Raw genomic sequence first — 21499 nt, 5'->3', positions numbered from 1 at the left:
TTTTGCAATGAAGTGGTAGGACTCCTAATGCCTAAAGAGCTTGGTCCCAAATCCTAAATAGTCAGCTGCATCTCCTCTGTGGGCTTCACCTGGTGAGGAGAATTAAAATGGCGGCAAGTATTGTGTTAAATTAGACTGTAAGCTCCAAAGATACTTGGACTGATGCAAATTATTAAATCTTCTCTATAAACAACTGTTTAATATGTTATATATGTATTCACTAGACTACAGTGTAGTAGAGTTCCTAGTGGCCAAATTACCTCTAAACAGGTTAGTAAAAATATATTAGCATAGTAGAGATGAAATCTGCATTTAAATCAAAGCTCATTTATTTTTGCATTAACCTTGTGTTACTATGGCAAAAAATCCAAGATCTGGCAAATAGAAAACGACTTCAAAGCTTAAACAAGTGTGGATTCCACCACTACTCAATTACATTTATCTTAGTTTGTATTTTGCTTACTATGTAACACATTATAGAATTCAAATAAAATCAAACAATAGAAGCTGGTAACTGATTTATTATATAAGAAATCTGCCTATGCAATAGTGGTCAAATCAATGCAAGAAGCCCTACCAGGGTGTCCCACCACAAATCAGCCTGGACCTAATGTTATTACTATAAAGGTACTCAGCCGCACTACCCATTGTGCACAGTCCCATTAGGGCAAGAAGTTATGTAATGACAGCAGGACTGTACTGATTGTGTGTATACGACCAAGTAGTGGCAGCTGCCCTCACCAGGAACAATAACTACAGGGTCAAAGTAACCAGCTGCACAGACATGACTGGCAAAGGTGTCAGGGAGTAATTACCAGGGGTTAAAGTGGGCCAGAACGGGGCGGAACTGCGTTCCGTCACTTCTATTTGGAGACGGAACCAGTTCCACCTCCTCTGACCCACCTTAGCCCGGCACCACAGGGAGGCTCCATTTGCCGGGCGCCCGCTGAGATTTTGTTACCAGTGGGCGCTCTGCTTACTCCCCGCAGTGCTAGCGGCAGCCGGAGGCTGGAGCTCGCTCTTGAGCTCCGGCTTCTGGCTCCGCTACCCCCACGGGCACTATGGGAGAGACGTCATGACGTCTCTCCCATAGTTCAGAGGACTCAGAGCAGTCAGGCAGACTGAAGGCACGCAGGAGCAGGGCTTAAGGTAAGTATTGTTTTGTTTTTTTGTGTAAACGCCACTATATGGGGCATAACTACTGGGGGCATTACACAGAGGGCATTACTACTGGGGGCATCACAGAGGGCATTACTACTGGGGGCATCACACAGAGGGCATTACTACTGGGAGCATTACACAGGGGGCACTACTACAGGGGGCATTACACAGGAGGCATTGCTACTGGGGGCATTACACAGAGGGCACTACTACTACTGGGGGCATTACACTAGGGACATTACTACTGGGGGCATTACACAGGGGGCATTACTACTGGGGCATTAAACAGGGGGAACTACTACTGGGGGCATTGCACAGGGGGTACTACTACTGGGGCATTACTAAAGAGGGCATTAATACTGGGGGCATTACACAGGGGGAATTACTACTGGGGGTATCACTACTACTGGGGGCATTACTACAGGGGGCATCACTCCTGGTGGCACTACTATGGGGGCATTACTACAAGCGGCACCACTCCTTGGGGCACTGCATAAGGGGCATTACCACTACTGTGGACTCTGCATAAAGGGCACCACTACTGGGGTCACTGAATAAGGGACACTACCACTGTGTGAACTGCATAAGGGACATTACCACTACTAGGGGCACTGCATAAAGGACACCACTACTGGGGGCACTGAATAAGGGGCACCACTACTAGGGGCACAGCATCAGGGGCACCACTACAATGGGCATTGCATTTGCATAAGGGGCACTACTGCTGTGGGCATTGTGTAAAAGGGGCACAAATGTGGGCATTGTGTAAAAGGGGCACTGCTGTGTGTCATACATGAATAAGGGAAACTACTATGTGGTGTAATGTGAATCGGGTGAATCAAGATTGTGCTACTGTGTGGTGTAATTTGAATTGGGAATACTATTGTGTGACCACACCCATATATATTTTGTGGCCACGTCTCTTTCTATTAAGATCACGCCCCTTTTAAGGTTTATATATATATATATATATTTATATATATATATATATATATAAAAGCACCAAGGGGGAGCGTGAGTTCCACCACTTCTCTAGGACCACTTTAAGCACTGGTAATCACTACCACTACAGCTGAGAACTTGCACTCCAGACACCTCCCATGCGTGTTAATGTGGTGCCATACAGCAGGGAATGAGATAGAACTTGTGCATAGTTTACTTTATAAGGTCCTGTGCAGCAGGCAGCCCCCTCCTTTCAGCCAGCATCTGCCTAATCTCCAACAATAGGCACAGGGCGCTGAGCCTGGGCAGGGAGCAGACAGCAAAAGAACAGCCTCCAGCAAAGCTCACATGTTCTTCCCGGCTGTTTGACCCCCCCTTCTTCCTCCCCATCTCTGTGACTGTCCGCTCCAGCTCTGCCTCAGACAGCTTCAGATCTCCTCCTGTACTCAGTGGCGTAACTATAAATTTTGCTCCCCCATGCCAAAAAAGTTTCAGGCGCCCCCCGCCCAAAGATCAGACACACCCAAAGATGACGTTTAAGGTGTGTGGTTACATGATACAGTAACGTGCCTTACACATTATGACATACTAAGTAATGCCACTTATAACAGTGTGCCACACCGGAATGCCCCTTACAACACATTATGCCACAGAGCAATGCGGCTTACACATGCCACACAATAATGCCACGTATAACACATAATGACATACAGTAATGCCCTTATAACAAATTTATGCCATGCTGTAATGCCCCTATTTCACATTATGCCACACTGTAATGCCACATACAACACATTATGCCATACAGTAATGCCAAATACAACACATTATGCCACACAGTAATGCCCCTTACACATTATGCCACACAGTAATGCCCCTAATAGCACATTGTGCACACAATAATGCCAAATACACATTATGCCAAACAGTAATGCCCATTACATCCCACCCTGACAGATCTACTTCACCAACCCTCCTCTCTGCTCCTGCCAGTCTGTCACCTCAGCTCAAGAAAGGTTGCACAGTTTTTATGTCCGTGTAGAACCAGATTATTGGGAACATAGGCCCTCATTCAGGGCCGCTCGTTAACAGCAGTACGCTCGTTGCGTTCCGATGTTGACTAACCGCGCATGCGTCGGTGTTACACTGCGCATGTGCGTACGGCAGATTGCGAGCTTTTTTTGACTCGTTCCTAAAATAGCGTACAGGAAGTGACATATCAAATGTGATTGACAGAACAGGGCGTTTTAGGGTGTTGACGGGGGTGGAGATGGAAAAACGCAGGCGTGGCGAGGCGTTTTTGGGGCGTACATACATTAGCAGATGCGAGCGTAAAATGTGTTCGGACCGACTCATACGTCACTGGATGATCCTCTTTCACTTCAAAATGCTTGCACAGCTTAGGGTCTGGATTACTTGACCACATTGGCGATGGCCTTCTCCTCCGTCCCGGGACTCCACGATGTTGTTGCGATTAATCGCGGGAGGGCAGAAAAGCAATTAGTGTTGGATTGAGAACCGGCTTGGTATGTGTTTTGAAATCAGTTTTTTGGGATAGCACAAAACCGTACGCAGGTGGAACTCAGAGCTGCTAATGTCAGGATGACACAATCAATTTGCGTACATTTGTGGGGGTTTATTTTGCCCTCAATTTGGTGGTTAGGGCCTATTGTAACAATAATGTCATCATGTTTTAAGTTTCGCACCATTTTATTTGTGCCTCTTGAATTTGCCTCGTTATATGAATTTTTAAACGTTCCTTAAAGAGCCCATTTTTTTTTTTTTTTTTTTTTTATTTTGGGCCAGTTTTTGCCTTTTGGTCCAGGATTAAATGTAACCCATTTGTACAATAATTTCACAATCCAATGTCAGATTTTTAGTTTCAATTTATTGTTAAAAAAAAAAAAAAAATATTGGGGACATCTTTTTTGGCCAAAGATATGTTCCAAAATCAAACAAATTGGCCCAACATAACTGTTGACATAAACATACAACAAAAAATTAAAAACATTTCACAAGAAAGGAGAGGGAAGTTTTGACCAGAAAGGAATATGAGCCAAGCACAGAAGGATTGTGGGAAAAGTCACCATTGCTGTCACCGTTTTTTCACCCGTTTGGATGGGGGAGGGAGGGCGCCAGACCGGGTCCGGGATGTCATCGGGCTGGCCTGTCCAGAGGCAGATGTTGTGGCCTCTGGACTAGGCACAGGGCTAGGCACATTTGGAGGATTGGCTGATGTTGTGCCAGAGGTGGGGGATCCTGATGTTCCGGCAGGAAGGGAGGTCGGCTCCACCATGTGCTGGCGAACGAGCTGCTCCAGGGCATTGGCGATGCGGATGTTGGCCCTGGTATTTTCCGCCAGGGCCTGACCAATGGTCACGTTGGCCGCAGCATTTTGCTCCAGGGCCTCAGCCACCCGTATCAGACTGGCGTCCATCCTCTGCAGAATCTCCGTATGGAAATCCGATTTGAAATTGAGTTCTGTGAGGAGGGCCACTGCCTGCGAGGGGGATTGCCCTGGACTGGCTTCTGCAGGGTCCTCAGCCGGATGTACTGGTTCCTCCCCTGCAGAGCCAGCAGAAATTCTGCAGCCAAGGCTCCCCTCTGGAGCAGACTCATCCGCCTGTGTCTCTGTTAGGAAAAAAGAGAAAAGACTCACATTAGAATCTACATATTGGCACAATAACATTTCTGAGTTGATGACATCCAAAGATTTACCTGGGACAACATGAGGAGCCGCAAAGTCTGGCATGTCCATATCCATGTTGGACACGCCAAATACCTCCACAGGCTGCACACACCCCTGTGCCAGCTCTTCTAAATCCGTCAACTCCAATGACACAGGGGTGGGACCCCCACCTGTCCCCCTTGCATGCCTAGCCCTGTCCGCGAGTTTTTGCTTTAGGCGATATTTGAAGTCGCCCCATCTGTGGGAAAAAATGGAAGCCATTATCCTTTGGTTTAAAATGGTGTTTGTTTTTACGGGGGGCAAGTGTTTACTTACCGCCGTTTGACATCCCGGGCTAGACGGACATAATCACCCACCCTATTGACAGCAACGGCTACCTCTTCCCACATTCTCCACTTCTGGCTTAGACTCATATTCCTGTCTGCCTGTGGCAGGATGTCCACACACTTCTGGATCAAAACCTCCATCTCCTTTCTTGTGAAATGTGGCTGCCTTTTTTTTTGGCAGCTTTGGCCGGAATACTGGGCCCAGCAGCCTCTTCCATGTCATCCTCCTCACCTATTTGTGTAAATATTCAGATTTCACAAAATCACAACTTGCCCAATCTTATGTTTCAAATTAATCATTGATACAAAATGCATGAAAGACTTACCGCCTGACTCTTGGGCATTGTTTCCCTGGTCTGTCGCCATGTCTGAGGTCCAAACAAGAAATACACCAGAATTTTAATGTGTTTTCGTGACGTATTTATACATGCGTCCTTATTTGGCGGCCGCATCATCGATTGTGCGTTCCTATGATCCCTCCTTAATTTGTGCGGGAAACGAAACACTATTTATGGCTTGGTGTGTCTCGAGTCGAGGTGGCATTTTTGGATTGTTGGAGGTTACCTTGGCTGGAGTTTATTGATTGCGTATAAAGGAGTTGGCGGTTGGAGATTATTTTGTTTGGTAGATTTGTTTTTTTTTTTCCGTTCTCTTTGTTGGTTTATATTTTTTTCACCTCGTTTCTTGATTTGGTAAGTTTTGTGAAGTCTAACTTTTGATCAATTGTTGTTTCATTGTGTTTCTTCTTTTTTTAAAATTTTGGTTCCATAATTTCATCTATTTTAGCTTTTGATTAATTTCGGACCAAAAGACCTTTTGATTTGGACTCTTATATATTTGCTCTTGGTAAGTCAATTTTTTATCTTGTATTTGCGAACTAAGTAGCGCATTTTTACTACTTACTATTGTGACTTGTATTTGCGAACTAATTAGCGCATTTTTACGACTTACTATTGTGACTTGTATTTGCGAACTACTTAGCGCATTTTTACTACTTACTATTGTGACTTGTATTTGTGAACTAATTAGCGCATTTGTACTACTTACTATTGTGACTTGTATTTGCGAACTACTTAGCGCATTTTTACTACTTACTATTGTGACTTGTATTTGCGAACTACTTAGCGCATTTTTACTACTTACTATTGTGACTTGTATTTGCGAACTACTTAGCGCATTTTTACTACTTACTATTGTGACTTGTATTTGCGAACTAATTTGCGCATTTTAAAATGCTTATTAATCATTTTAACTTTTTTGAGGTTGCCCTTTCGCTTTTTGTGCAAACATTTCAACCCATTTTGATGTACTGTGTGCAATGTCGTTTTGCTGTTTTGCCAAATGTGTGTTTCGCATATTTTAAGTTTGGTCTAGCACAAAATTTAGAAACAAAAATGCACAGAGTGAAATTTGTCAAATAATTTGTGTGATTAATTTCAGTTTGGACGTATCATGACATTACCCCGGCATGTAAGCAGCAATGGATGGTATCATCAAGCTAAGTTGTTTTAATTTACTTTTGGGGTGGGTCAAAAGCCTTACATTGAAATCTTTGAATTTCAGGTAGATCTGGGGCGGATTGTTCTGGCCATGCTCCCGGAAGCCGACCAACCTCAATCTCGTCCCAGGCGTAGGCATCTTAGGCATGCAAGGCCCCAGATATTTCGAACACGTGTCACCCTTTTTGGAATGCCCGATGATGAGGTTTTAAGACGCTACCGTCTACCTCCCAAAATCATCATAGACACTCTCTCATTAATAGAAAGTGATCTTGAGCGGCAAATTGACAGTCCAACAGCAATACCACCACTTACGCAATTTATGGCGGTGTTACATTTCTGTGCCTCAGGATCGTTTCAAACAACGGTGGGAATAGTGGCGGGCATCTCCCAATCCTCCTTTTCCCGGATCCTGAGGGCAGTGATGGAGGCACTTTTCAAGCACCTCCATCATTTTATTCAAATGCCTTTGGATATGGGTGCCCTTAGTGTGGCCAAGGCCAATTTTTACCAAATAGCTGGCTTCCCACACATCATAGGGGTTGTGGATGGTACTCACATACCACTTCAGCCTCCAGCACGGCTGGAGGCCATATTTCGAAACAGGAAACACTATCACTCCCTGAATGTAATGGTGGTATGTGATGCCTCCCTCCAGATCCTGTCCCTGAATGCAAAATTACCAGGAAGTGCACATGACTCCTTCGTCATCCGGCAATCAGGCATATGGCACAAATTAAACAACCTACAAGCTGGTGATGCGTGGCTTCTGGGTAAGTGGAGACCTTTAGTACATAACAATGTTAAGCTTGATACACAGTGTTCCTGATGTTGTCTATTCTTTTTCACAGGAGACAGTGGATATCCTTGCATGTCCTGGCTGCTCACTCCTTATTTGGCTCCCACACCAGGCCCACAAAGTGCGTATAATTCTGCACTTACAGCCACCAGGCAAGTGGTGGAGCGTTGTATCGGCCTTTTAAAAGGACGATTCCGATGCCTCCACCGCTCTGGTGGCGAGCTCATGTATTTGCCGGATATGGTGTCGAAAATTGTGGTCCTGTGTGGGATATTTCACAACATCGCCATAAGGAGTGGTGTCCCAATGCAGCCAGAGGATGCCTTACCTGAGGATGGCCCCCCCGAGGTTGGTCGGAGGTCAGTATGTGGGGGGGGCCATACGCGATGATGTGGTGGCCAGATTTTTTAGGTAAGTTTTAACAAAACAACAGTGTTTATACCTAATGTGTTTGGGTTTGTTTGCGAACATCTAATTTTTTGATGTTTTTTGCACCATCTTCTGTTTGTTCACATAATCTTTGGCACTCCAACGCTCACTACTTCCTGCTACCCTTACCAAACCTGGATCTGGACATTTTGGGAATATATTCTGGAACCCATATCGCAACGCCATGTTTGTGGAATCATGTTGGCATGGTCCTTCGTCAACCAGTTCTTGATTTGTTGTTTTTGGTTTGTTTTTGTTTGGTATGTGTTGTATTTGAAATTATCACTGTGTGTTTTTTTTGTGAGTGACCACTTTGATTTATCAGTTATGTTGTGAATAAATGTTTGTAGAGTGAAATGTTCTTCCTTTTTTTGGACGTTACCAGCAAGTGTAACCAGGTTCACACACGTTACATTTGACTAAGGGGTAATCCAGTACTGACGCCAGTTGAGCTAAAATGAAATATGTTTTCAGGTTCCAAACCCACACCAAAAGGAAGCCTGTACAATCATTTGGCTTTGTAAGATTGGCCTAAGCAGCTTGCACACCAACTAGGAACCTGTAAAATGTAGAAATATCTAATTGACACTACACCCAAAAAGGCAAATGACATTGTGACTGTTATGTGTTTCTTGTGGCTGTTTTACATACAAATACAAAACACAATCTTACTTTAAAAAAATGGAAATCCTTGCCGGAACAGTCTACTTATGTCAGGGTAAACAATCTTTGGTTTTGAAATAACGAATGAGCCAGAACGTATGTTCGAAAATAACAATTTATTTTGAAAAAGAAAAACCAAAAATAAAACTACTGACGAAGGATGCCAGACAGACGGTCAAGGGCCACGAGCACCCCAATTATATGTTGGCGCATCTGGGCCACACAGTCTTGGACTTCTTGCCGACGCCTCTGTTCCTCTGTGGGTGAGAAAAGTGTGTGGATTAATACAACAATAGGGAAACCACATTAAAATTTCAAAAACACAACGAAATCACTCCAAAAAAAAATAAAAAAATAAATATTATAAATAAAAAAAAAAAACACTGAAATGGGGGCTGCAAAAAATACAAGGCCTATGTACAAATTCCCACAGGTGGGATATGTGTATGTTGAAATCAGCAGGAACAGGTAAAGGCAATCTGCTAAATCACCAAAAGTCTACCCAAAAACCACGAATAAAGGAACAACACATGATTACATACAAACAGTTTGTGGTTAAAAAAAAGGCTAAAGAAAAACATACCGGTAGACAAAACGGCAGCTCCGGAAGTCCCACCATCGTCCTCCTCGGAAGAGCCTCCATTCCCCAAAGATCGGGGCGGGGTTATTACGGACTCCGGGGAGGGGGTAATTGGAAGAGGGGTGGTTGGAGGAGAGGGGGAAGTGGGACGGAGGGGAAGGAGGCCCGACATTTCCGGGAGAGGGTCTTGGAAGGCTGGGGAGGAGTGGGGAATAGGGGAATTATTGGGGGTGGAGTGTTGGCTGGGGGTTGGGGAGAGTGGGCGTGACCGCCGTCTGGCCGGACGGTGACGGCGTAGTCTTGGCTGTCCCCCTAAAAGATGTAAAACAAATTGTGGTTAGTTTCAGCACAAATCCTGGCCAAAAAACAATTTAAAATCACCCCCCACCAACAAAAAACATGCAAATATGAGGAGAATGAATAAATATGAAATAGAGGGAAAACATGGCCATGCAAATATGAGTAGAATGAATAATTATGAAATAGAGGGAAAACATGGCCATGCAGATATGAGTAGAATGAAGAAATAGGACAGACATGAAAACATGCACACGCAGTTTGGGCCACAAAGACAAACATGAAAACCACAATACATAAAACTTACTTTCTGAGATCTGCATGCGAAAGCATGCCAGCAAGCGGGGCGTTCGCCGTTGCAGGTCCGACCACCTGCGCTCCAGCTGGCCGATGTTGCGGCGTGAGCCGAAGGAGCGCAGGCGGGCCCGTGCCTCCGCATATGCGGAACGCTTCTGCCGGTTGGTGATGGGTGGAGGCTGGCTGGTGATACGCCTATCCATCACCTCCGTTAGCACCAGCAGCTCGCGCCTGGTGAATGCTGAGGCTCTCATGATGGCAATGGTGTTTTTCTTAAAAATCATTTTTGATAAAGTGGCCAAAAAATTTCAGATTGGCTAATGTATTTGGGAAATTAACAGGCGCAATTCTATTGGTTAGTGTATGAGTCATGTGTTCGACAGGGCCAGAAATCTCTGGAGAGTTATGATAGGCTTGATGCAGTGACATGCGTAAGCAAATTTAAATAAAGAAATGAACCCCGGGAAATATGCGGGGATCCAAAGCAATAGAACAATTGTTTAATTGTGGGTAACATGTTTTTTGAGCAATAAAAGCGAATGTTTAAGCCGTACGTATTCTGCGGGAAAACACAAACACGGACAAGAGTAAAGTTTCTTGCATTATGTTGAAAAAAAAAAAACAAGCTAATTGATACATTGATTGGCATGATACGATTGATGGAGGTAGGCAGAATAAAGGAGCAGGTAATCGACATCTGACAAGGCCACTTCCGGTTTATACTTGTGCGTGCGTTCCCTTCAAGCCATTTCGGGGATGTACGCTCGCTATTTCGCACACTCGTTAGTTAGAGGAGGGGTCGTCTGAGTTTGGGGAGGATTTTTAGATGCGTTCGAAAATACGAGCGAGCCCTTGAATTTAAATATTTTTGTACGTACGCCTAACGTACGTTCGCCCGCTTGCGAGTGGGTCTGAATCAGGCCCATAGTTTATAACCTGTAAACTGCGTGTATCAAGTTAGTGCCCCAAAACGCAATGCCCCCTATACTAGTGCCCCTTACGCAATGCCCCCTGTAATAGTGCCCCTTATGCAATGCTCCCTGTAGTAGTGCCCATTATGCAGGGCCCCCTGTGGTTGTAACCATTAAAGTAGTGCCCCCTGTAGTTGTGCCCCATATGCAATGCCCCCTGTAATAGTGCCCATTATGCAATGCCCCCTGTAATAGTGCCCCTTATACAATGCCCCCTGTAGTAGTGCCCATTATGCAGGGCCCCCTGTAATTGTGTCCATTAAAGTAGTGCCCCCTGTAGTTGTGCCCCTTCTAGTAGTGCCCCTTGTAGTTGTGCCCATTTTAGTAGTGCCCCCTGTAGTTGTGTTCATTTTTGTAGTGCCCCCTGTAGTTGTGCCCATTCTAGTAGTGCCCCCTGTAGTTGTGCCCCTTCTAATAGTGCCCCTTCTAGCAGTGCCCCCTGTAGTTGTGCCCCTTCTGGTAGTGCCCCCTGTAGTTGTGCCCCTTTTAGTAGTGCCCCCTGTAGTTGTGCCCCTTTTAGTAGTGCCCGCTGTAGTTGTGCCCCTCAAGTGGTGCCCCCTGTAGTTGTGGCCTCTCCAAACCTCTCCCCCCCTCCCCCCACTTACCTGACTCCGCGCGCTGTCATCCGGGCTGTCTCTCCCGCTGCCATGCGACTGGATCTAAATAGATCCAGCAGACGAGGCCGCGCAGGTTCCCCAGGTCGCGGGTGACGTCATGAAAACACCCGCGCACTGCATTACTGGGATTGCTGGCCTCCTGAAGTGATCGGAGGCTTCCTTAGCCTCCGATCACTTCAGAGGCCAGCGCTCACGGTTGTAGTGGCGTAACCACTGCCCCCGTCACCCCCAAGCTACCCGGCGATTCCAAGCCACCGCGGGGGCTGCGGGGACAGTAGTTACGCCACTGCCTGTACTGCCTTCTACTCTTTTGGGGCTCTATTTATTAACGTTATTTTTACTAAAATAAAGTGAAAAATGGTGTTTTCACACCCTTTTCACATTATTTTAGTATCACCTATAGTTATTACAGGGCAATTGGAGTAGAATTCGTAAAATTCTACTCCAACCCCTAAGTATCACTTATTTTTAGTAAGCAGATCGCATTTCCCATAATTGTAATGGGAAATGTGATCCGACCAAAGTTACTTAAAATAAATTGTAAAAAAATATCGGGGAAAGCCCTGTGATAATAACGCCACTTGGAGGTGGCGTTATCCAGGGCCTCCCCAGGTTATTGGCCTCCTGCCCTGCTCTAACGAGGAGAGCAGAGCCGGGAGCCGGTCCCAGTAATAAGCTGTGTGGTCTAAACAGACCGCAAGCTGATCAGTGCAAAAAAAAAATTGGTAAAAAAGAAAAATTTACTTACCTGACTCCAGGGACCGGTGATCGGGCCTCCGGTGATGACTCCCCTCTGGTCAGCTGGTCTCCCATAGTGCACTGCTGCCCGGTCATCAGGTGATCGGGTCCCAGTGCAGTATGGGAGATCACCTGACCGGAGGCATGGAGAACATCACCGGAGGCCCGGAGCATGCAGGTAAGTGTAATTAAGGGGGGGGATCGCGAGGGTGCAGGGGGGGTCGTGGGGGGTCCGCGATTGTGGGGGTGGAGCTTAGTGCTGGGGCGGGGCTTAGCGCCGGCAGCGCGGCCGGTCGGCGCATGCGCGGGCACTTAGTCACGGTATTTTTGCGAAAATACCGTGATAAGGCTCCGAAGGGGATTCGCAGGGACAGAGCTTTATCGCAAGCTCTGTCCCTGCAAGGGATTTGTAGTAATCCCTGTGATATTGCCTGAATTTGCAATGCGAATTCAGTCGATAATATCACACTACAATCTGCATTCAATATGCGGATTATAGTAAATAGAGCCCTTGGTCTGTTTTCCAAGGTCTGAAAAGACTTAGGCCCTCATTCAGAGCCGCACGTTAACAACAGTACGCTCGTTCCGAGCGATGTTTGCACATCTGCGCATGCGTACGCTTTTTAGTACGCATGCGCGAACCAGTCAGTGCGGCCGAAAATCCTTTGTACGCTATATAGCGAGTGCCTGCTATTTTGAGTGACAGAATGAGGCGTATGTGGGTGGTAACAGGGGAAGGTGTTTGAAAATGGGGAGTGGAGATCCGAACGCAGGCGTGCTTAAAGGTCAAAACGGGCGTTTTATGGGTGTGTATATTTAAAACAGCAGCGTCATTGACCACGTCACTGGGTTATTTTATAGCCCGAACTGCACGCAAATTTGTGGTAGCAAACACCAACCACAAGAATAGCGAGCAGTTCATACGCTGGTCGATGTACTCGATTAATCTAATAAATAGCGGACATGACGTAGGATGCGTGCGGCCAGGGGGCGTTTTTAACAAATAAACGAGCGTATGTTTTGCTCGCTCGTTCAGACTTAGAGGTGTGAACAGACTGCAATGTGCGTACGGATCATTTGAATAGCCACCCCTTGTTTTTAAACGAACGACCGCAAATAGCGTACGGCTCTGAATGAGGGCCTTAGGGTTCTATTCATCATCACTTAACTTCTACAAAAGCAGGTGAAAAAGAGCCATTCATCAAGAAGGTAAAGCAGGAGATATCACATATATTTTTTCACAATATATTTTTAGTAAATCTGGGCAGATCACATTTCCCTTTACAAGCACGGAAAGTGCAATCTGCTTACTAAAAATATGTGATAATTATGGTTTTGAAGTACAATTTTACAAATTTTACTCCAATTGCCCTTTAGTAAATTCATGTGAAACTAAAATAATGTGAAAAGTGTGTGAAAATGGGATGTAGTCAGGATGCCAGCGGTCAAAATGCCAACCGCTAGAATCCTGACTCTGAAGCCTGGCATGGGACTACAGATAGGCGTCTAAAATATCAACATCATTAGCCCCACGCCAAAATCCTGACACGCCCGATGTCCGGGCATTGCGAACTGTTAGCCACGGGGGGGGTCAGGCACCCTCCCGGAAAGGTTAGGATTAGGCTAGGGGAAGGGGGGTTTAGGGTTAGGCACCACCAGGGGGAGGTTAGGGTTAGGCACCCCCCTTGAGAGGGTTAGTTTTAGTGTGCGGGGAGGGGGGGTTAGGCACCACGGGGGGGAGCGGGGGGGGAACTTCGGGTTAGGCACTACCCCCCGAGTCTTAGGGTTAGGCACCCCCAAGGGAGCGTTAGGGATAGGGGGGAGAGGGGAGGGTTAAATATACTTACAAGCCGGCATCGGGATTATGATGTGTCAGGCTTCCAGGGTCAGGATTTGAACCAACTGCTTTTAAGCCATCTGTATTTCATACCCAACCCTGTGAAGACACCCGCTTTCACATTATTTTAGTCAAAATAATGTTAATAAAAAGGACCTTTAGGGAGAACTGTTTCCCCTTGGTCCAATCTCCTGTGCTGCTGCTAATCTCCAGGTTAAGCAGCTGCTGGGTCCTGTCTCCTGCACTGCTTAGTGGCCGGCCGCCAGGCTCTCTCTGCTCTTTCTGCCTGTGTCCGGCTGCTGAATACAGCAGTGGCACATGTGATTAAGGGCATACATGCCTACCCTCCCGGTTTTCGCGGGAGGCTCCCGATTTTTCGGGTAACCCCCCGCACCCCCGGAAGGGTAGGCATTTCTCCCGCATTCTGCCCACTTCCTAGTGAAGTGGGCAGAATTAGGAGAATACCCGCGGCAATCGCGGGTCTCCGTGAAGGGGGCGGGGCTTAAGCTGTGATTCTGCATGAATCACAGCATTTGCCCCCACCCCCTATGTAAATTGTGCCCAATCGCGGCAATTTTACCACGAGGGGGCGGGGCTTAATGACGCGAATCGCCAAGCCCCGCCCCCGTCGGCCCCCTGCAGCTTCTCTTACCCGGGCTTCTCCCGGGAAGAGAATGTTAAAGGTAGGCAACCCTGATTAAGGGGTCCAGTTACTAAGCAGTGTTAGGAGACAGAGTGAAAAGTGATAAGTAAGTGATAAGGAGCCAGCCAATCAGCTCCCAACTGTCATCTCACAGGTTGTGTTTGAAAAATGACAGTTGGGAGCTGATTGGCTTTCACCTTATCACAGACTTATCACTTTTCACTCTGTCTCCTAACACTGCTTAGTAAATAGACCCCTTAGAGGTCTAGTTTACTAAGCAGTGTTAGGAGACAGAGTGAAAAATTATAAAGTACCAGCCAATCAGCTCCTAACTGCCATGTCACAGGCTGTGTTTGAAAAATGACAGTTGGGAGCTGATTGGCTGGCACCTTATCACTTTTCACTCTGTCTCCTAACACTGCTTAGTAACTAGACCCATAAAGCTGCAATGTATGATGGGGGAGAGGGTGATCGTGGACCCAGGATCTTCCCTGGCCTGCGCTACCTCTGTCCCAGTTCCCAGGGTATGTGCCTCTGTTGCCCCACCCTCATTACACCACTGAGCGCAGGTGGCTCCAAAATTAGCAAGATGTGTGAAATGGATAACTTCATAATCGATTATCTCATTATCAGAAGATGGTCTCCTCAAAATATACTATTAGGCCCCAATGTAAACCAGAAGGGATTCACCAGCTTGACTCCAACTCCAAACAGCTATATTTTTTTCAAATTACCCTCATTTGATAATGATCCTCTCACTTGTACTCTATGTCGATATTTCCGCAGATCGAGCAATTATTAGCCATTTCGAGTGCGTGAATGCCACACTGCGCATGCACGGTGATTGTATTGCGATTATGTTTGCACAGAGGATTCACTCGTAAAGTGTGTGACAGGTAGTCAGCATTTGGAGGAGGTGATTAGATGTAGGCATGTCTGACTGTTTAATCCTTGTTTCATGGGTGCGCATAAATTATTCATTGCAATCTCCTTCGCAGCATGAGAGCACTCAGCATGTCAGGAGAACTGCAGTGTATGAGGCAGGTCAGACTTCACGCAGAAGCTGCATGACTGCCCGATCTCTGCGTTGATATTACCGATGTTTACACTGTTGCACGTCGGATGGATATGAGAAGGCGGCAGTGGGCGTCCCTATGCTCGGGTATGCTTTTGGAGACATTAGCATATTTACATTATTGTGGTCCATAAGAGATTGCAGCTGCGATTGCATTAGCATAAATCTAGGAATCAGGCCATCTTGCTGAATAGAAGGATTGTGTTCTGTCTTATGATTCTAAGGAGTAAATTTACTAAGAATCGTGTCTGGCTGAGATTGTACACCTGTGATAGTTTCCCTGATCTTGCAACTCGGAGACTTACTAAAGGTAAGCATGAGTACAAAAATCCAATCCTGCACAAAAATAGATGAAAAAACACATAAGTAGAAGTCAATAGACAATTGAACCAAAATGCAAATATTTTCCATAGACAGAAATTCAACTCACAACTTGCCTACCTTTCCGAAATGTCCGGACCGGCCCCTGAAAGAGTGGGCAAGTCTCCCGGTTGGCGGCACCCCCCGCTCCCTCGCCGGCGTCCGCTCTCACCTTGCAATAGGTGGCCGGTCCGGGGGAAACTGATGACACGATTCGGTAATCTCAGCATTATATAGTAGGGGCGGGGCCATGATGATGCGATCGCCTGGTCATGCCCTTGCCCCTGCCCACAAAACTGTGCTACGCCCCCCTTGCTGTGCCGAGCTGGCTGCCTCTCCCGGAAGAGGCAGCCAGATTGTCGGCAAGCCTGACTAAGAATCGTGTTTAAAAACACTATAGAATACAGAGCAGAATAGTAGAAATGAATAGAAGTGCCGTGAGCTGCATGTTGTGCCGAAGCACTGCACAGATCAGTCAAATCTGTGCACTGCTTCTGTGTGTGTCATAAGTATAGGGCTAAAAATCTTGAGGGAAAAACAGAGTTGGGTCCACCCCGCCAAAAGCATATCTAGGCCCGGACCTCTGAGCTCGTTCTGGTACTGGAAATTCGGGGAAAAAACAGCATGGGGTTTCCCAGTATTTCCAGTAACCAGCACCAGGCTGAGCTGGCCGCAAGGCTTAAACTATAGCAGGGGGACACACAGTGTGGAGTCCCCCTGCCATGATGTAATCCAGACCCAAATTGGTCAGCCCAGGACTGGGAATCCTGAAAATAGTGGGCGCGGGGATAATGGGTGCAGAGGTAATTGTGTAAAAGAAAGAAATAACATTGTTATTCCCAGCAAGCCTGCCATGTGGCACTTGTAGAAACACAAGTACCAGAAAGGCACTGGAAAGAAAATATACAAGAAAATACAGTACATATACTGTCCACCGAAGGACTTATGCCTTTATTACACATTCTCTAGGACAGTATCTACGACTTCCACTGACTAGAAACAGACTTTAGGGTTTATCTAGAGGCATTGGGGCAGATTCAGAGGTGGACACTGTTTGGATATGATCACAATTGATCAATGTATTTTGTTTGTGTTGGAGCCGCAGTGAGTATGAGTAGCGATGGTGTTATGCTCTGTGAACTCTCTCGTAGTTTTGGGGGTGGCGACACATCTTCCCTGTTTTCTGGCCGTGCCAATGCCAGTGGCTGCATCCGTGGTCGCAGCTTAATTTGCCCCGGTAGCATGAATTATGCCGGACATCCTGTGTAATCTGAGGGTTGCTCAGATGTCTGATAGTTATGCAGTTGATCCGATGACTGCGTCTGGATGCTGCAGCAGCCGGCAGTGGGCATCTTTTTACTTCAGATGCCTCCAGTGGCTTTTGCGTATTTTAGCACAGCCTCTGCGTACAAAGACGCAGCACTGTGCTATTCCATCCATCTCTGAATCAGGCCCTAAGCACACAACCAGTTATAACACACCCATAAGACAGTGCATCTCCGTGCTCCTGAATAGCCACCTTCCACTCACCACACAGGAAAGCCCAATATTGTAAGAACTTACATCTTGCTACTGCACCTCCGGGCGTACACTCTGTGGGCCGCATGTGCTGTATGACTTTTTAGCAACTTACTTGCTTTCTCAGATGAAAAGCCTAGACAATTTGCACGCATATTGGCATTGCCTCAGATCCAGGCCCTGCATGCTGATATAACCAGTAAGAGGGATTGTACTGTGATTGCAGTTATAGAGCCGTATTCAATTTGAGCCGAGCTGCGATACATTTCCGCGTCCCAGACTTTTCGCCTACTTCACCTGTTTTGTAGGCGGAAAAGTATCGCGCGCGTGTCCGGGGGACCTGGCGAAACTGGAGCAGGCGCAAAGTACTGTCAGATTTGGTGAAATCAGCCTGACACCCCCCAAAAGATACTCTGACATTGGGGTTCCCGATTTGGCTTGCTGAAGGTATTTGGTCTTTTTAAATGGCCTTAATAGCTGCTAAATAGCGTTTTTCTATACGTGGTGCAGAATAGTATTCAGGAGTTTTTTTTCCAGAAAATAAGTTATCCCAGCAAATTTGGGGTACTTGAAAATGGGGGACAGCATATTTAAAAGTTGCTAAAGTAAAGTTGAAAAAATTGTGAAAGATCCACCTGCCGCAAGCACCTGCAATCAAAAAAACACTTGGGGCATACTTGGGGACCCCCCAGAGTCAAGTTTGCTAGTTTTTAAGTTTATACCCCAACATTTTTTTTTTTTGCCCCCTTTTTCAAAGTAATTTTTTGGGGTGTCCTTTTGTGCTTTTTTACATTTTTTTTACACAGTTTACCTTTGGAGGACTGTCTGAAGGCTGCAGGGAGGTTCCCGCAACGTTGCACCCCAAAACCCCAATTCTGCACTTTTTTCCGCCTGCTATTCATAGACGAAACTTTTTCGCCTAATACATTGCATTGACTTTCCGCCTAGGCAGAAAGTCTTTCAAATTGAATACTGGGTAAGAGCAAAACAGCCAAAAATGACATCATCGGCGAAAAAGTATCGCTGATCCGGACTTTTCGCCTCAAATTGAATACGGGCCATAGTGGTACATTATATGATGCTACGTTGAAATAGGGTATATTGGAGAAGGGTATATTGGAGTAGGATCTATTGGAGTAGTGTATATTGGAGTAGGATATATTGGAGTAGGGTATATTGGAGAAGGGTATATTGGTGTAGGGTATATTGGAGTAGGGTATATTGGAGCAGGGTATATTGGAGTAGGATATATTGGAGAAGGGTATATTGGAGTAGGGTATATTGGAGTAGGGTATATTGGAGTAGGGTATATTGGAGTAGGATATATATTGGAGTAGGGTATATTGGAGTAGGGTATATTGGAGTAGGATATATTGGAGTAGGGTATATTGGAGTAGGGTATATTGGAGTAGGATATATTGCAGTAGGGTATATGGGAGCAGGATATATTGGAGTAGGATATATTGGAGTAGGCTATATTGGAGTAGGATATATTGGAGTAGGATATATTGGAGTAGGGTATATTGGAGTAGGATATATTGGAGTAGGGTATATTGGAGTAGGGTATATTGGAGCAGGGTATATGGGAGGATATATGGGAGCAGGATATATGGGAGCAGGATATATTGGAGTAGGGTATATTGGAGTAGGGTATATGGGAGTAGGATATATTGGAGCAGGGTCTATTGGACTAGGATATATTGGAGTAGGGTATATTGGAGTAGGATATATTGGACTAGGGTATATGGGAGTAGGATATATGGGAGTAGGATATATTGGAGCAGGGTCTATTGGAGTAGGATATATTACAGTAGGATATATTGGAGTAGGGTATATTGGAGTAGCGTATATTGGAGTAGGGTATATTGGAGTAGGATATATTGGAGTAGGGTATATTGGAGTAGCATATATTGGAGTAGGGTATATTGGAGTAGGGTATATTGGAGTAGGGTATATTGGAGTAGGGTATATTGGAGTAGGGTATATTGGAGTAGGATATATTGGAGTAGGGTATATTGGAGTAGGGTATATTGGAGTAGGGTATATTGGAGTAGGATATATTGTAGGGTATATTGGAGTAGGGTATTTTGGAGTAGGGTATATTGGAGTAGGATATATTGGAGTAGGATATATTGGAGTAGGGTATATTGGAGTAGGATATATTGGAGTAGGATATATTGGAGTAGGGTATATTGGAGTAGGATATATTGCATGCACAACAGACACTTTTCTGCCTTTGTTTTTTGTAATTACCAAAAATATCCAGAGTTATTAACAGCTAAACCAATAAGAGATGTGTGACAGATTCTTTATTTAATCCTGAGCTGTAATATGTCATTCAATGCAGCAAACCATCTTATATTGTTACCATTCTGTTGTTTTATAAATCTATTATAAGAGATCAGCAAAGCAACCACAGATTCATTAATTCTAAATTTGTTATTTCTTTATTTCCAAAATCTGTGTTAGTTTGTCTTGTCAGTAGGCCATTTCGTCATACGGATTGCTTACATCACCTTTATCTGCAATAGCAATCTCAGTAATTCTGCATTTACTAAACTTTTGTTGATATGTTTATTTTTTTTTAGCAGAAAGACTCAATTTCACTGTTTTGTGTTTGTTCAGGGTTTCATAGCACATACCGTCCTTCAGCCACCGAATGAGGGACTGAAAGATGAGGAGATTCCCAAACACACAGAAAAACTACTTCTAATATTCCTTCGAGTGGCAACATGGAACCAGATACTGGACCCTTGGGTTTATATCCTGTTTAGAAGAGCAGTCCTAAAGAGGATTTACCCTAGCTTGAATTCCCGCCTATCTATTATGTCCTTATATCCAACACTTACTGCTTCTTTACGTCGCAAGTACACTCAAGAATCGGTAATCAATTAAGCAAAATGCTTTGGACAATTCCTTCTACGCTTCAGTGTTTTGCATAAATGCATGTGCAATGTTGTCTTGGCAACTATTTATAAAAGTATGTCCTTTGTAATAAAATCAAAGTATGATGTCCTGTTGTAAAACATGTGCAGCTTAGCAAACTGAACACCAATATGACAATATTAAGAATTATGTTGAATATACAAGGCACACATACTCATACATCCCAAAGCCTAAAACAAGTACAGTTCTAACATAAAAGCTGAGCTATACAGTATTATGGACATTATTGCGGTAAAATGCATGAAGTGTATATATTATAACTGTTTTGCAGTTGCTATTGTTAGTCCATGTTCTTTTAACCCCAGTAACGTTAGATAATAAAAGAAAAAAAAAGAATATTTCCCATCCTGCCTTCATAAGGAAAACACCTCTACTGGCAGATGGAAAACCTAGGCAGACCTGGGCCAACATTGATACATAACATTTCCTTTAATAGTTTCATATTCTCAGTTTCAAAAACAAAAAAATGCTCAAAATATGAAATATATTAATCTCAGATAAAGTTTGTTTGAAGATAAGGGTAATTGGTTATAAAAAAAATCCAGCGAGTATGTTGCATCTATATATTTTGGAAGGATGTTTGCTGTGATTAAGATGTGCATGGTCAGCAAATGATAAATATTTAAACTCCCCATTAATTTAATTTATATGGAGTTTTACTTTTTTTATCCACCAAAACTGCTGTTCATATGACCTTCATTTTGCTGTAACGTTGCTAATTAAAGTAAGAGAATATCTGACCTGATTTTTTTTGTAATGATTTCACATTTTAGGACTTGAAATACAGGGTGGCCTTAATTATACTTCCCCTATTCAGCGCTATCTGTAGCTTGATCTAATAATCAGAATGTCACCAAATTTGGTAGGAAAACTAGAACATGGGAAGCAGGACTTCGCGGGGGGCGGGGAAATTTACTGCAAAAAGTTGCTGATAGTGGTAATATGGCGCTGTAGAATAAGAAAACCATGAAAATGGACAAACAAATGATTAACAAGACTAAACTGTAATGATCAATAACAATCATTGTGTTAAACTAATAACAGCAATAGAACATTTGTATGTCCATTGTTATGCTGTTTTCACGGGTCGGGTATGACATCCCGGCGGCTAT

The 21499-nt window shown here is 44.8% G+C and overlaps 1 protein-coding gene across 3 annotated transcripts in view; it reads left to right on the top strand.

Annotated features, from left to right (window-relative positions):
• The window catches only part of TBXA2R (thromboxane A2 receptor), a 145324-nt gene extending 124192 nt beyond the window's left edge, over positions 1 to 21132 (top strand). For 2 of the 3 annotated variants that reach the window (XM_088452985.1, XM_088452986.1), the window contains exon 3: positions 20067 to 21132. In XM_088452985.1, coding sequence (XP_088309111.1) covers positions 20067 to 20336 — 270 coding nt within the window. In that variant the 3' untranslated portion in view covers positions 20337 to 21132. Of the gene's footprint in view, positions 1 to 15486; positions 15651 to 20066 lie in introns of all 3 variants that reach the window. The other variant, XR_015871841.1, reaches the window with a different exon arrangement.
• Positions 21133 to 21499: the final 367 nt, after the last annotated feature.

This window comes from Taudactylus pleione, unplaced genomic scaffold, assembly GCF_031769625.1.
Source record: "Taudactylus pleione unplaced genomic scaffold, aTauple2 ptg000560l, whole genome shotgun sequence".
Taxonomy (NCBI): domain Eukaryota; kingdom Metazoa; phylum Chordata; class Amphibia; order Anura; family Myobatrachidae; genus Taudactylus; species Taudactylus pleione.
The sequence above is the reverse complement of the archived record's forward strand: the minus strand, read 5'-3'. Positions and strand labels throughout refer to the sequence as shown.